The sequence below is a fragment of the Neodiprion fabricii genome, chromosome 2 (assembly GCF_021155785.1).
Source record: "Neodiprion fabricii isolate iyNeoFabr1 chromosome 2, iyNeoFabr1.1, whole genome shotgun sequence".
Lineage (NCBI taxonomy): Eukaryota > Metazoa > Arthropoda > Insecta > Hymenoptera > Diprionidae > Neodiprion > Neodiprion fabricii.
In genome coordinates, this window is record NC_060240.1 from 13,067,836 (window position 1) to 13,081,812 (window position 13,977).

Genomic DNA, 13,977 nt, shown 5'->3' on the forward strand with positions numbered 1-13,977 from the left:
TACCTTGCACGAAAAAAATATTCGGACGGGAAGATATGTGTGCGAATCAAATGTCATTATTATACTCACGCTTTATCAGAAACTGTATTTCGTGCCGTCCTGAAAGGGTTGATTACGCATAAGTGCAAATGGTCAGATAAAGAAACATTGCTATAATTATATTCTCATACCCGGTTCGATAATCAAAATTACATACCTATATAAAGGTAAAATTGATGTAAACATTTTTTTTTTCTTCAATTTTCGATCGGTTTCTACATACGGTTATAAGATGCTCGATGTCATTACTTGTAAATATAAAACAATATCGTTTTCATTTACCGGTTGTTCAAAGTTATTCTCAGTCTATTACATAATTCAGTTTAATATAATATTATGATATATTATATAAATTGCCGTATATATGTATGTAGAATACCGAACCTACTTCATGGATTGCAGTCACGGTAAACAGCAGCAGCGGTAATTTTAAATCCCGAGGAAGGCAGAGAAGAGCAAAGCGTAGGTAGGCATACGCCTAGAAATGGAATACAATAGATGCATTGTCCACAGGCCTGCATGACAACGGTTAGACCATACGGACGTCAGCATTCATTGTCAATAGTTTCCATCAGTCTATCCGTCGCTGCTGCAGCGCGATTCTACTCGATTCACGAAGCTGAAGTTAGTAACGTTATCGTAACGAAACATTGTGGGAAATACCACTACTTTCACAGTTTTACAATGATTTTAAACAAACTAAGATTTACCGAAATATGAGTGTGTTTTGTTTTGTTGCGGTTTACTGAATTTCAAACAATTCCAAAATAGCGAAATAACGATTTTTCCTTAACGCGAATCGTTACGATAACTTTACTAACTTCAATATGATCTCGATACCGCATACAACGTGTCTCGGCTGTATTACAATCGTTTTGCAATGATTAGGAGGCCAATGGTGTTACAAGAAAATCTCATGACGCTGCATAATTCTCCTACTTCTCTATAATATTCGACATTCATACAGGTGCAGGATTTGTCAACTTTACCAAACATGCCGATCATACATGTCGAAAGCAGTTTTTCTTCGATTCGACAAAAGTAGCGTCAGATAGTCAGAATAAAAATATGTTTCATCGGTAAACTGACACTAAATTTTTTTTAAACTAGCAAAACATTTCTTTCGCCATATTATTTTAATGGCCATCACATTTGCTTTATTGGACAAATTTTTTCTTTTCCCGACGCAATGTAACAATAGTTTATTATATTATTTCAGCACACAAAAACCTAGGTTCGGCTGATTATAGCTTGTATTTAAGCAATTTGATTAGTAGCGGGAAGGGGGGGGGGGGGGGGGGGGGAGGATTCCCGCCGATCGATGGCAGTAGGGTAGCAGGTGCTTGCTAACAAAACCAACCAATTCACTCGTCATACGTATTCTTCAATATTCAATTTGACTTTTTTTTACGCACGTTTCTGCAAAAATATCCGACATCAACTCGAGTCTAACCCCCTCCCCCCACTGTACTGTTGAATCGTTTTTTCATTTTATACCCGTAGTTTGCGTCTACTCGCATGCACGTTTTCTTCAAGCAAACCTTTCTCTCTCTCTCTCTCTCTCTCTCTCTCTCTCTTTTTCTGACTGTGACTAACAATACCAATTATCGCTCGTTATCAGCAGAAGTCGCCTTTCGTGGACGACGCAAAGTGTCCGCAATGAAAATTAATACGCTAAAGCTGGGTTCCTTTTTTTTATCGTTCGACTATTAATACACTCGTTATGGACTGAGTCAATTTGTTTTTATTATGTTTATTATTGTTATTATAATTTTTTTTCTTTACAAATGCGATGTTGATGATATTGGATATCTAAGTGGTCAGTAAAAACATGATATTTAATTAAAATTAAATTAATTACCATAATCTTTGGTATACATTAATTGGCGTTGTGATGAATATCACATCTCTAATATCAATTATCTTAACTTTTATTCGAATTTTCGAAAACCCAAGATCGTTATCAATATATTGCTTACTGACCATTTAATAATGATAGTCAAGTCTCTTATTGTTATAGCGAAATAGTACGAAATTGAAAACGTAAACATTGTTCATTATTATCATTATTACTGTATACATGTAAGGAATAAAAAAACATTTCTCAACTTCGATATGTACCAAAATTGCTGACGAGTGCGATGTTTTCTCTTTCAATATCAATTTCCAGCTCTTGTGCAATTCGATTACTCGTTATTTTTCCCCCTCTTGTTGACATTAGGTAAAGAAATATTATTCATGTGTACAACTCGATAAGAGCGAAGTTAGTAACGTTAATGTGACGATTCATGTTCAGGAAAAATCGTTACCTCACACCATTGAGAATGTATGAGATTTGTTAAACTACGATGAACAAAATTTACTCTTATTTTGGCAAGCCGACTCCTTGAAAGTCATTCTAAAATTGTGCAATATGGATTTTTTCCCCTAATATTTCGTTACGTTAACGTTGCTAACTTCAGTCTCATACAACTCGATGGTTAAAAAGCATTGAAACGATGTTTTTCTTGACGAGCAAGTGATGTTTTGGATTTGAAAGTCAGTTCTATTGATCTCACAGATCAAGAATAGTGAAAATCACTTTCAAGTGCATCTAGTGACATAAACTACGTGTCACACACGCTGCATCAGCGGTATGCTATCAACTCGTCGAGCGCTACGGTATTTAAACTGCGTAACCTGGAATTCTGACGGGATTGAAATCAGTAACGTTATCGTAACGAAACTATTTTCTCAATTTTACAATGATATTGATGGAACTAAGATTTCGTAATATGAGTGTATTTCATCTTATTACGGTTTACTAAATTTCAGGCAATTCCAATATCGCGAAATAACAGTTTTTCCTCAGCGTGAATCGTTACGATAACGTTACTAACTTCAATACGATGAATTCTGCGTGTGCCACTGCGCCAACTAGCCAGCTTTACAGGCACGCGGATAAAATCGAGACTATCCACGAGTCGGTGATCCGAAAATTAGATTTTAATCGTAAGACTTGGCGAAAAGTAAGCCGAAAGAATATAGAACTTTGTAGGTCAGTTTGAAGAACATAGGACAAGGAAAATTAGTAATGTTGAAAATCGGTCGTCGGCTCGTTGATTAAGATCGCTCGAGTCGCATAAGGACGTTAGTTTTCTGATGTTCCGAAAGCGTCACGCGAAGTACGTTCCTGTTTGATCATTAGTGACGAATAAGTTGCAAAATAGAGTTTGACGGACGGAATTATTTGCATACATAACTACCTGTATCGGATTATTTTGTGACTTTAATGAATTCCTAAATCCGGAGAGTCTAACCTCTCTATCATCAAACAGTCGATTTCGACCTTGGATATCCTTTCGATAAAATCGGTAACGATTTCTCCCAAAATTCTGAATCATAAAAATTTTTCGAATATTATACCGTATCTCTTTAAACATCATCAGTCAGTTTAGCGGTATGTTTGTTTTGCAATCCAGGACATTAAAAAATAATTCTCCGATGAGACAGAGTGGTGAGAATTCGAATTTGGATTAGGCTGAAGTTTGTAACGTTAATGTAGCGCTGCATCTTTGGAAAAAGTCGTTGTTTTCCAACTTTAGGATTGCTCGAAATTTAGTAAACAGTTAATACAGTATCAGCAAACTCAGATTTTATAAACTCAACTTCTTCAGGTGTTCTAAATGTGCAAAATAGTAATTTTTGTTACAACATTTCGATACATTAACGTTACTAACTTCAGCCTCGTCAATTTAACCATTTTTCCCCTATTATCAGGCTTGCGGTCTGGTGTGAAATTTATCATACACGAGGGAAAGAAAACTCACTGAAACCTTGATACACTGAGGTATGAATTTTTTTTTTCCGTCGTGATCGATTTCGCGACCGAGTTACCTGGTAGAACGCTGCGCAGATCGTGCGTGTAACCAGCTGTGCGGTGAGCATGAAGGACGAGGTTTAGGCTGGTTTAGGTTAGGTTGCGATATGTTAGGTTAGGTTAGGTTAAGTTAGGTAAGGTTAGGTGAGGCCAACGTCGCGTTTAGGGGTCGCGGGGTCAGAATGTGTGCATATCGAAGTGCCAAGGGAGGGAGAAACTGACAAGCGATACTTACCTCGTTGAAGGCCATCTTCTTGGCTACGCTACCGGATTCCCGATTCCTCCCGGCGCCCCCTCGACCCCTGTCTTCCGGAGCCCAGCGCCTGTTGTATCCGGGACGTGGTCAAATCCAGCAGCTGATGTCGCTTGATTACGGACGGAAATCGGGCATCTGAAGTAGCAGCAACCGCCTGATCGACGATTCGGCCGCACCACCAGCGATATGCTTTTACGACCTTGTCCGACACACATACGTCTCCCAGCAAAAGCGCGGTTATCGTCCCGAAACGACGGACGCTATTTCACGTTATTAACATTCTGACCAATCGTCAAATCGGGCGGCACCAAATACTCGATCAAAACTAGACAACATTCCTCAGGTGGGACGGACCAGCCTCAGCTGGTGTAAAACCGACGAAGGAAATAAAGAAACAGAAACAGAAAGAGGTAGAAAAACAAAAAAAAAAAGAAAAGAAAAGAAAACAACACCGACAACAAATGCCTCCTCACTAACTGCCCATCACTCACACGTCGTCACCGTTTTACTTTTACCAATTTAGTCGGCACACTATTATTAAAGATCACCTCTAATCACTGCTCTTTCAGACCCGTTCTTATCGCCACTTTTTTTTTTCTTCATATATTCATATCCGCAGCAGCAGCAGATATCCGCGAACAGAGGAGCGCCATCTCGGTTTCTCGGTGTCACGAAACGAGCTGCGCGCGTCGTCGTCACAGCTGCTTTTCTCATTTCTTGCCTGCGGCAGCCATTTTCTACCGCAACTTATCAACGTTCCCATCGCGGCGTCGGCGGCGGTAGCTTACAGTCAACAAAACCCACACCGAGGATAAAGCCGTGTAAACAACTCGCAACGTTCGCAACTACGCAGAGTGTTCGTCTAGCGCTGTAGTCGGTTCCCTGCGGACTTTTCTCACTCTTTTACGCCCGATTATATCCCTTCCGCATAAATCAATGAATGATAGTTATTAATGTTTTCGAAATTTTCTTTCCTCAAAATTAATTTGTTCTTTTCCCTGAATAACAACGACGGAGGGCAATGTTAGCTATGAAATTTTCACCGGTCAATCCCATTGCACGCCCAGTTGAGCGAGTCCCTGGTGAAGAAAATCCTAAAAATTTTCTCATTATTTACAACATTAGTAAGAGAAATTCTGCATCAATTTTGGAAGTGTTTGAACGTTGAGTCTGAATTATTCTGATAATATTTAAAAGATTTCCAGGGTAGTTGTGGAAAGAACTTGTATTATGTTTTGGAACTTCGTTCGATCATGGTACCCCAGTTCATTTCGACGTTGTCGTATATATCTTCAAATGTCGAAGTCCACGTATCTCAGAGGCGAAAAAGGACTTGAGAAAATGAGAACCCCAATCTATACGCAATTATAAAGAAAAACACTCAATACATTTTCTTTTAACGCATAAATAAAGAATTAGAATGAATTATACGAATTTGCTATTGTGATTTCGTAGAATCCATACCATTTCTTTATTTCTGCCTCTAAAGAAAATGTATAGGAGTGTTTTTGTTCAGAATTTCATAAAGAATGGGACTGTTTAGTCCTTTTTTGCGTTCGATATACGTGGATTTCGATATTTAAAGATATGTACAACGTCAAAATTGACTAGGGCATCCCTGTAAGATAGTATGTATAATAGATTTACGAATTTGTTAGGAATACTCGTATTCTTCCATTACACACTAAATGTTTTCAATTTGGCTCCGCCAATATGGCTGCTCCCCCCTCCATTATGCCTTCACAGCGCTTCATATTCCGTCCAGTGATGGCGCTGAAGAGCCGCGAGAAGGAACTGTTTGGAGCTTTGAGCAACTTTGAACTTTAAGCCAGTATACACGAAGCTAGTGTAGCAAAGTCAAGCATGCGACGTGCGACGTTCCGAGTTTACCGCGTGTCTTCATTTCGCTTAATGTGAGTTATAAGTGCGGGAATATTGTGCGCATTGTGACAGGTGTTTTTTAGCAAGGGATATTCAACAGTGAAGACGACAACAGCGTCGCTCACGATATAGTAATCGAACATTGAGTGAACCTGTGAAACATGGGGAGATCAAGATCGCGAAGCAAATCCCCCAGCAGTAGGAGACGGCACAAAAGTAAACATTCGCGTAAGCGTTCGAAGTCTCGTGAGAAGCACAGTTCGAGCAGCAAGTACGCCGAAAAGCCAAAAGAACGGAGCTCCAAGTCCAGGTATACCTGCAAACACGCCTGACTTTATCAAAGGACATTTCGTGCATTCCGTATTATGCACGTCTCTGATAATCGCCATTTTGTCATTCCCTTTCGTATCACTGGCGCATTATTGGGCGGTCGATTTATGCACTTTGCTCAAGGCCTAAGTTTGGCCTGAAACACAAAACATTAGAGAAGAAATGAGAGAATTTAAGAAACTATTACGCCTCTCCTCTTGGTCAATCGTTTATCAACAATTTCACGCAACTATACGACAATTAATCAAGGTTCTTACAAACTTGTCAAGATTGCAATCATCTTGAAATATTACCACCTTGGTCGAAAAGTATTCCTAATAATATTCTCAAAGATTCTAAAAATTGTGGAAAATTTGGAAAATGTCATAACTATCTCTGATTATCATCGTTCTATTCTGATTACTCTCATATAATTTGATACATTTTTAGAGGTATTGTTAAAACCTTTTAGCTATTCAAACATGTGTTTGATAAAAATTTCAGTAAACTATAGTAAAATTCTTCATTATGCAAAAATTATTCCAAACAAATCTCTTGAGTATTTCTATTGTCTATCAGTGTCGGCACTGTACTATCGAAAAATTGTTGCAAGAACTTTCAATAAATTCCACGCAAAATTTTCCCATAATTGCTATAACCGTATCTTGCTAAATACCTCAAGTAAAATTTATTATATTAGTGCAAGAATCGGTAGCAATATTTCTGTTATTTTGATTATATTTCTTTTCGTCTTATTTTTTTGACATTCTTTCAGAAAGAGGTCACATTCTGCCTCAACGAGTAGTGGTTCCGATGTATCGGACGATGTTCACATAGTCAGTCATAAAAAACGTTCCTACAGAGACAGAGATCGCAAAATGGATGAGGTTGAGCGTCTCGCTGAAATGGAAAGACAAAGGTGAGGAATATGGATAATTGATTACTTCCAAATTTGGCATGTTCCCTAACTGTCCGAACATGTGCCTTTGATGTTTCCTTCTTTTCAATATTTCCAATGTCATTAATGCAATTCAAATATGTCTTACATTTCGACTAAAAAATAAGCAATAATTTTATGGTAAATCCTAGCATTGCTGCACTGAAAAAAAGATTCGATCGGTTTAACTGACTACATCAGCTTAGATATTGCATTTTTGGAATAATTTATTCAGTTGACATATCTTCCGATACCAGTATCAGGCTCACAGTGGTTCCCTACTTTTTCATTTTTCTGCGAGGGCTTTTAAACTAAAGGTTTCCCCTGAATATACCCTGAAGCACACAATTTCCCTCCAAAACCACCTATTTTTAGTAGTGTGCCATGATCTTTGAATTTTGCTAGCTGGTTCTATTCAAATATCCAAGTGCACAAATCTCAAACACAAAAAAATCAAACAGCAACCATATTTTAAATAAAATTACTAATAAAAATATGCTAAAACATTTTGGTTTTATGCAAAAATATAGAAATGGCATGTTTCAATTTAGAATTGCATGTAAAATGTTGCTGTACCAAATGCCTTTTCGCATTCGAGTTCTACGGACTTGGATATTTGAGGGTACCTGAGTCTATATAGAAATCAAGTATAGCATTCCCTTAATTTTCATTTTTTTTGCCCATAATTATGCTGCAATCTTAGAGCCTAATATCTCCACATTTTCACACAAAATCTTCTCTATTTTACCTTAACTTGCCTGGGTTGAGCGCTGTGAAGCCTGCAATGTGCATATCTGGAAATTGATTTTTACCTCAGTCACTGGCTGTTGCATTGACTGCAGCAAAATCTTCCCAGTTATAAAAGAATATTCCTTTTTCATATGTGAATATCTTTGGTTAAACAGAAAATAATCTTTATACATTATTTAAAACTGGAACAGAGTTTTGTTGTTTTTCAATTGAATGAACGAATGTGATTCAGTGTAAATATGTTCTTTTTGTCATTGTGTGTTTCTCAGGAAAAAGAGAGAATCGGATAAAAAGTTAATGAACAAAATCCTCGTCACGAATGCAGTTGGGTAAGATTATATATCCAAATGTCACTGTGGTGGTGGTTGAGTGGCTCACAAGTTTTATCCCTTTTCTCTCTCTCAAATTTTATTTATTCTGCATGTATTATCATCATATAGAAATTATTATGTCCGAATTTTATTGTAAAATTTCACCTTACACATTGCTATATAGTGGTAGCACTTTCAATACAGTAATAGACATCAAGTTCAAAAAGACAACTGTCATACATGTACGGAAGAAAAAATATGATTCGTTGCTTAATTGATCTTATTAACGCAAAATTACTTTTGGCTTGCATTGAAAAATTATCATTCATTGATCGTATCCTATATTTCTACTAGGGCTGTGCAATATATTGATTAATCTTTCAATTGAAAAAAAGAAATTGCTTGAAGTCTAGAATTAATTGATTAATTGTGCACACCTAATTTATACTAAGTTTGTAATATTATTTTTATAAATAGGAAAAATACGAATTCTGTAAAATTGTAACTATATCTTTCTATACTACAAAGTAAATCGAATCAACAATTATAACTGATTTGAGCCATTTTCTTTCGCAACAGGTAATTAAAAGTAATTGTCCTGAGAAAACGTGATTATTTCTAACTAGTCTCGAAAGCCTGTATGATGAATAGATCTTTGAATGATGTGATTTTGTCGAAAGTTGTAAAGTTTGATATTAAAAATTGGCCATGGTTGTAAACATTTTGGATTTAATGTGGCTGCAAGTTGAACAAACGAGGTTGTGCCTGTCTGCCCATAGGCGGCAGCGAGAAGTTGAGCAAAAAATGGTGGAGGAAGAGGCAGAAAAACGTATCGAAGAACTTGTTCAAAAGCGAGTTGAGGAAGAGCTGGAAAAGCGAAAAGAGGAAATTGAAGCCGAGGTCCAACGACGTGTCGAGGAGGCCAAACGGGCTATGGAGCGCCAAATGATGGAGGAGATGGAGTGGCGCCAAGCCAAACTTAGAGAGGAGGAGAAACGGAGAGAGGTAAGACCAATCCAGAGAAACATCGGCCGATATTAGCCCAAACGCTGTCACCTCTCATCCTTTCTTGTTCATTCATTTGTTTCTCCAATTTTATTCCACGTTCAAATGACTTTGGGTCCATTTGATTTTTGAGCCAACTACATCTTACGAAACTGAATGTTCCTACGTAAATATCGTTTCAAATTTTCATAATTTCCTAGAGTAATGCTTTTCACAATCGTAAATTTTCAACCTATAGTAAGTAAACAAAAGTATTTGCTACAAGTTCGGAAGAGAATAAATTTTTTCAACAAATCTCTTACCAAAGTGATCATCGCATCTTACGCACAGTTGATAGTCTATCGAGAAAGTGTTGCGAATTTATTCTATTGAGAGCTAGAAAATTGAGTGGATTCCATTGATCGTTCTGGGGTATGTTAGATCAATTACAAGGCTTAGATTGTAACGTCACAGCGTTTGGGCTTGTGAAGCGCCGTGGTTTGGAATCTGGTTTCAATGTACTAGAGAGAAAAACCACGCTGCTTCAACTCTCCAACAACCACCGAGGTAGCGTTGTTAGAGAGGATTTGATTAAATAAATATGTAAAACAGAGTTACATACGTAATATGGCATGTGTCAATCATTTATAAACAGTGTATTCCTACCTGTATCATGTATATATATACATATATTTATATATGAACTACGTGTTATTGTTTCGGGATCCTTGCTGTGTTCGAGGTATGAAAAGTTTTATAAAATCAATGCAGAAATCAATACCAGCGATTTTCATTTCATCTAAAAACAATTGATATGCTTTTATACTTCATCCGATACTTTCATCTTCCATCCTGTATAACTCAATTTTCCCTACATATTCTACAAGTAATAGAACATAAAATGGTTTTACTTTGGTTCTTCTCACTTATCATGATGACTCTGTTTTTATTCGTCTTCTCTTTCAGAAACACCTTGTTTCAAAATTTTCGATTGACTTGATATTTCGCATCATTCAAATAATTAGTAATTAAATTGCGAGCAAGTTTCTATTACAAAAAAAAAAAAAAAAGAAAAAAAACAAAAAAAAAACAATGCGTACTTTTTAAATGAAGTGTTAACTGCTTGGTTTAGTTCTCGTTGATATTTTGAAATTTTTTCAACTTTGTCAGTTCGGTGAAAGTTAATAAAAATTCTTCATTACCTACTTTATGTCTGTGAGCAGTAAACGTCAATGTTTTCGCCTTTAATAGACTCTAAGGTCTCAGTGACTATGATAATGTTCTTAAAGTTTGTGATTTGTTCTTAAAGAAGTAGACATGCAGACGTTATTCAACGGTTTTAAATAAAATAATCTCTATAAAGCGATATAGGGCAGCAGCCAATAATACAGATTTATTATTAATTTACTATTTTATTTTTCATTTTTATCCTTACGTGTAATTGATACACGTCTGCAGTGTCGAACCATTCGATTCTTTAGATCATCAATTTTAGGTGAAGGTAATTTTTTAAAGGAAAACATGTTATTTGAAATATGAGTAAAATGGCTGATTAAACCATTCGGCGATATTGGAGCTCGCGACAATATTTTAAGGGTGAGTGTGACCAACGGATAGTTACGTAGCTACTTTAGCCAGACCTCGCCTATTGCCCTTTCAACATTTTTCTCTCGTTGGAAACGAAAAATGGTTTCAAGAACCCTTGATAATGGTTATTTGGAGAAAAGAAACCAAGGAGTTTCAGCTCTTTCGAAAAGCATATATTTTTTGTGCTGTTATATTCGGGAAACGGATTGTTAGAACGGTTGGGTTAGGCTCTAAAGGCGGGATTAGAATCCCATAGCAACGTAGCGTGACCTAGCGATAAATAGGTCGCCTTCCTAACTGACTACCAACAGAAGATGCCGGTTTTTTACTCACTGCCCAGTGATTGTTGATGAAGAAGGCATCCCCTACGTGCTGGTGTGAGCTTCACTCAGGTATTATCCAATTTATATATTCATATAATTTATTATATATACCAATATTATTATTACATTTATCGTTTTTCATTCAACAAACATCTCCTATTTACCTACATCTATACCGTTGTCATCACTGTACAGGAACCACGATACATATACCCTCTCTGATCGTGTATGATGCGCATAAAATAACACCAGATTCTCATTTCACTGATTCTCATAGGCAGATATACAAACAATCGATGGTCGCAACTATTAGGCCGAGCGGTCTTCGATACGCAATTAACAATGTTCATTGTCCCATTTCTTCTTCACCAGTCTTAGGTTCCTCCATGATGTGATCGATGCAAGTTGTCTAGCCGCTCGGCCGATTATTTTCATTTTGGAAACTGAGTTACCAACCGAGTTACGTTGCATTTGTGTAATTATTATTCTTCAGTTATTTCATTCAATGTATGTATTATTATTATTATTATTGTTATTATTCTATGTTCACATAAACAATTCACGATTTGGTGTGTCTTTTGTGCATGATAATAATTGATTTAATTCAGAAAAATAAAGAAAAATGTTCGCTTTTTTTTTTTAATTAATCTGTGATTCGTATTCACTTTAACTTTACTTCATATCACTGATAAATTCTTGATGTCATCTTGATTTGAAAATTGCAAAGAAACATCATCTGCAGCATTAGGAATGAAACAGTTAGCGTCATAAAACCACCGATCCAAACAAAACATGATGAAAAAAAAAAAACAAAACCTTGCCAACAAAATTTTCACTTTCCCAATACCATTTTATATCCCCAAAAATGAAGGTTATCAGGGTGTATGTATTTTTTAAGCTATGATTGATGTAGCAGCATTATGATTTGAAAACGTGAACGAGGCAACGAGAGTAAATGAATCTTAGTATTATTTTGTTGTGTAAACGTGCGCACTTGTCGTTGTAGGAGGAAGAACGGAAAAAACGAGAGGAGCTAGAGAGGATCTTGGAGGAGAACAACAAAAAGATCGAGGAGGCCCAGAAGAAGCTGGTAAGCTCAATCATTCTTACTAATTTATCTCATTGAGATCCAAAGTATGTGAAACGGCTTAAAAAAACATGGCATCACACTGACTGATCAGCTGATGGTTTTATCCTCGGTTTTAGCCAAATTATACAAATATGAAGAGATAGAAATCCCCGCGCAAACGGTTATACCTTTGCTATGTTATATTGGGCTGACGAAGAGTGAAATATGCGTTAAAAACACTTTTTTTTTATTAATTAAATACAATGATTACTGTACTAAATTACATTTGTTACCATCGGGTGGCGTCTTGCGAAAGTTTGGATCCCAATAATTTTATGAGGGATACGATGATTAGAACTTCTCTTTCACATTTTGTCTTTTTCTATTAAAATTTATGATGTCTGCATCCAATGTTCTGTGTCAGTATATCGCGTAGTCATTTATGTTGACTTTTAAATTAATTTAATTGTTCACAAAAGGCCGAGGAAAGGCTGGCAATGGTCGAGGAACAACGGCTAATGGAAGAGGAGAGACAAAAAATGCGGAAGGAGCACGAGAAACGTGTGAAAGAAGAGCAGAAGAAGATCCTGGGAAAGAATAACTCGAGGCCAAAGTTATCCTTTTCACTAAAACCAGTTACGTGAGTCTGCGTTTCCAGTGTAAGTGTGTGAATATGATATGGTTTCATTGTGTAATTGTGATATACATATATATATATGTGTGCGTGGGTATATATATACACACACATATATATATATTATATATATACTTGTAATTCCTGTGAGTTAGGTATATTACTCGTCGACGAGTATTGACAGAAACTATTGATACTATAGGAATATTTCTTTCTTCGGCAAATTCATAATATTCGTGGCTAATATTGCTCTTGAAAACATTAAAAAAATTCGTGATACTTTAATGAATTGATGAAAAAGTGAAAAGTGTTACTTGTTAAAACTTCTACTTTTTATCTATCATCTTATTCTTTGTAACTCTTATAAAAATCATCAACTATACGGTTTTCAAGTCTATAGAAAAATTTCGAATGCACACAATAATTACTCTGGTATCAATTATGCCGTACACATTGAATTCTGATAATTTTATCTGCTAAATAACCCGGAAGCATGTCGATTGCACAATAGCAGCAGCTTAAAAAATTCAACTTTCAAGATCTCTGCCGCTAGCACAAAACATGTATTATTCTATATAGAACCGGAATATTCCTGAATTTACAAAGTGTAAAAACTTACACTTGGTCAACGAATGCAGGATAGTCGATGTCGTGAGAAAACTCTGATCATAGGATCAGCTTCTGAAATTGAATCAACATATTTACTTAATTTTTTTTTTTTTTTTTGTATTACTCATTTTTTTTACTTGGAGAAAAATTTGATTCCAATTGAAGTGAAACGACAAATATTCAAAACATAAACTATGTGACGTCTAAGAAGAATATAATATAAAGAAATAACAGTGAATTTGAAGTTATATATAATGATTATCACAAAAAAAAAAAAATTGTGAATACACATTAGCAAACGAACAACAAATCAATAAAAATATAATAATGAACTGAACGAGTTGTCGATTTAGGTATACCTAAGTATGCAGATTTAACCGTGTTTGTGAGATTCTGAATCGTCAAGGTGAAACGGAAGATTGATTTACA

The 13,977-nt window shown here is 36.1% G+C and overlaps 2 protein-coding genes across 4 annotated transcripts in view; one reads left to right on the plus strand and one right to left on the minus strand.

Annotated features, from left to right (window-relative positions):
• LOC124176599 (serine/threonine-protein kinase 25) overlaps positions 1-4,844 on the minus strand; it is a 43,380-nt gene extending 38,536 nt beyond the window's left edge. Inside the window, exon 1 of the mRNA XM_046558103.1 lies at positions 4,134-4,844. Within this exon, the coding sequence (XP_046414059.1) occupies positions 4,134-4,148 (15 nt within the window). The 5' untranslated portion in view covers positions 4,149-4,844. The remainder of the gene's footprint in view (positions 1-4,133) is intronic.
• A 1,084-nt stretch (positions 4,845-5,928) lies between these two features.
• LOC124176602 (UPF0430 protein CG31712) lies at positions 5,929-13,900 on the plus strand. 3 transcript variants are annotated; one of them, XM_046558108.1, is made up of 7 exons: positions 5,929-6,345; positions 7,120-7,263; positions 8,301-8,360; positions 9,122-9,347; positions 12,243-12,326; positions 12,785-12,972; positions 13,519-13,900. In XM_046558108.1, exons 1-6 carry the CDS (start codon positions 6,197-6,199, stop codon positions 12,947-12,949), a joined length of 828 nt encoding a protein of 275 aa, XP_046414064.1. In that variant the 5' UTR covers positions 5,929-6,196; the 3' UTR covers positions 12,950-12,972; positions 13,519-13,900. The 3 variants fall into 3 exon arrangements, with proteins under 3 accessions (XP_046414064.1, XP_046414063.1, XP_046414065.1); XM_046558107.1 differs by having other exon boundaries at positions 5,930-6,345; positions 12,785-13,900; XM_046558109.1 differs by lacking the exon at positions 8,301-8,360 and having other exon boundaries at positions 5,936-6,345; positions 12,785-13,900.
• Positions 13,901-13,977: the final 77 nt, after the last annotated feature.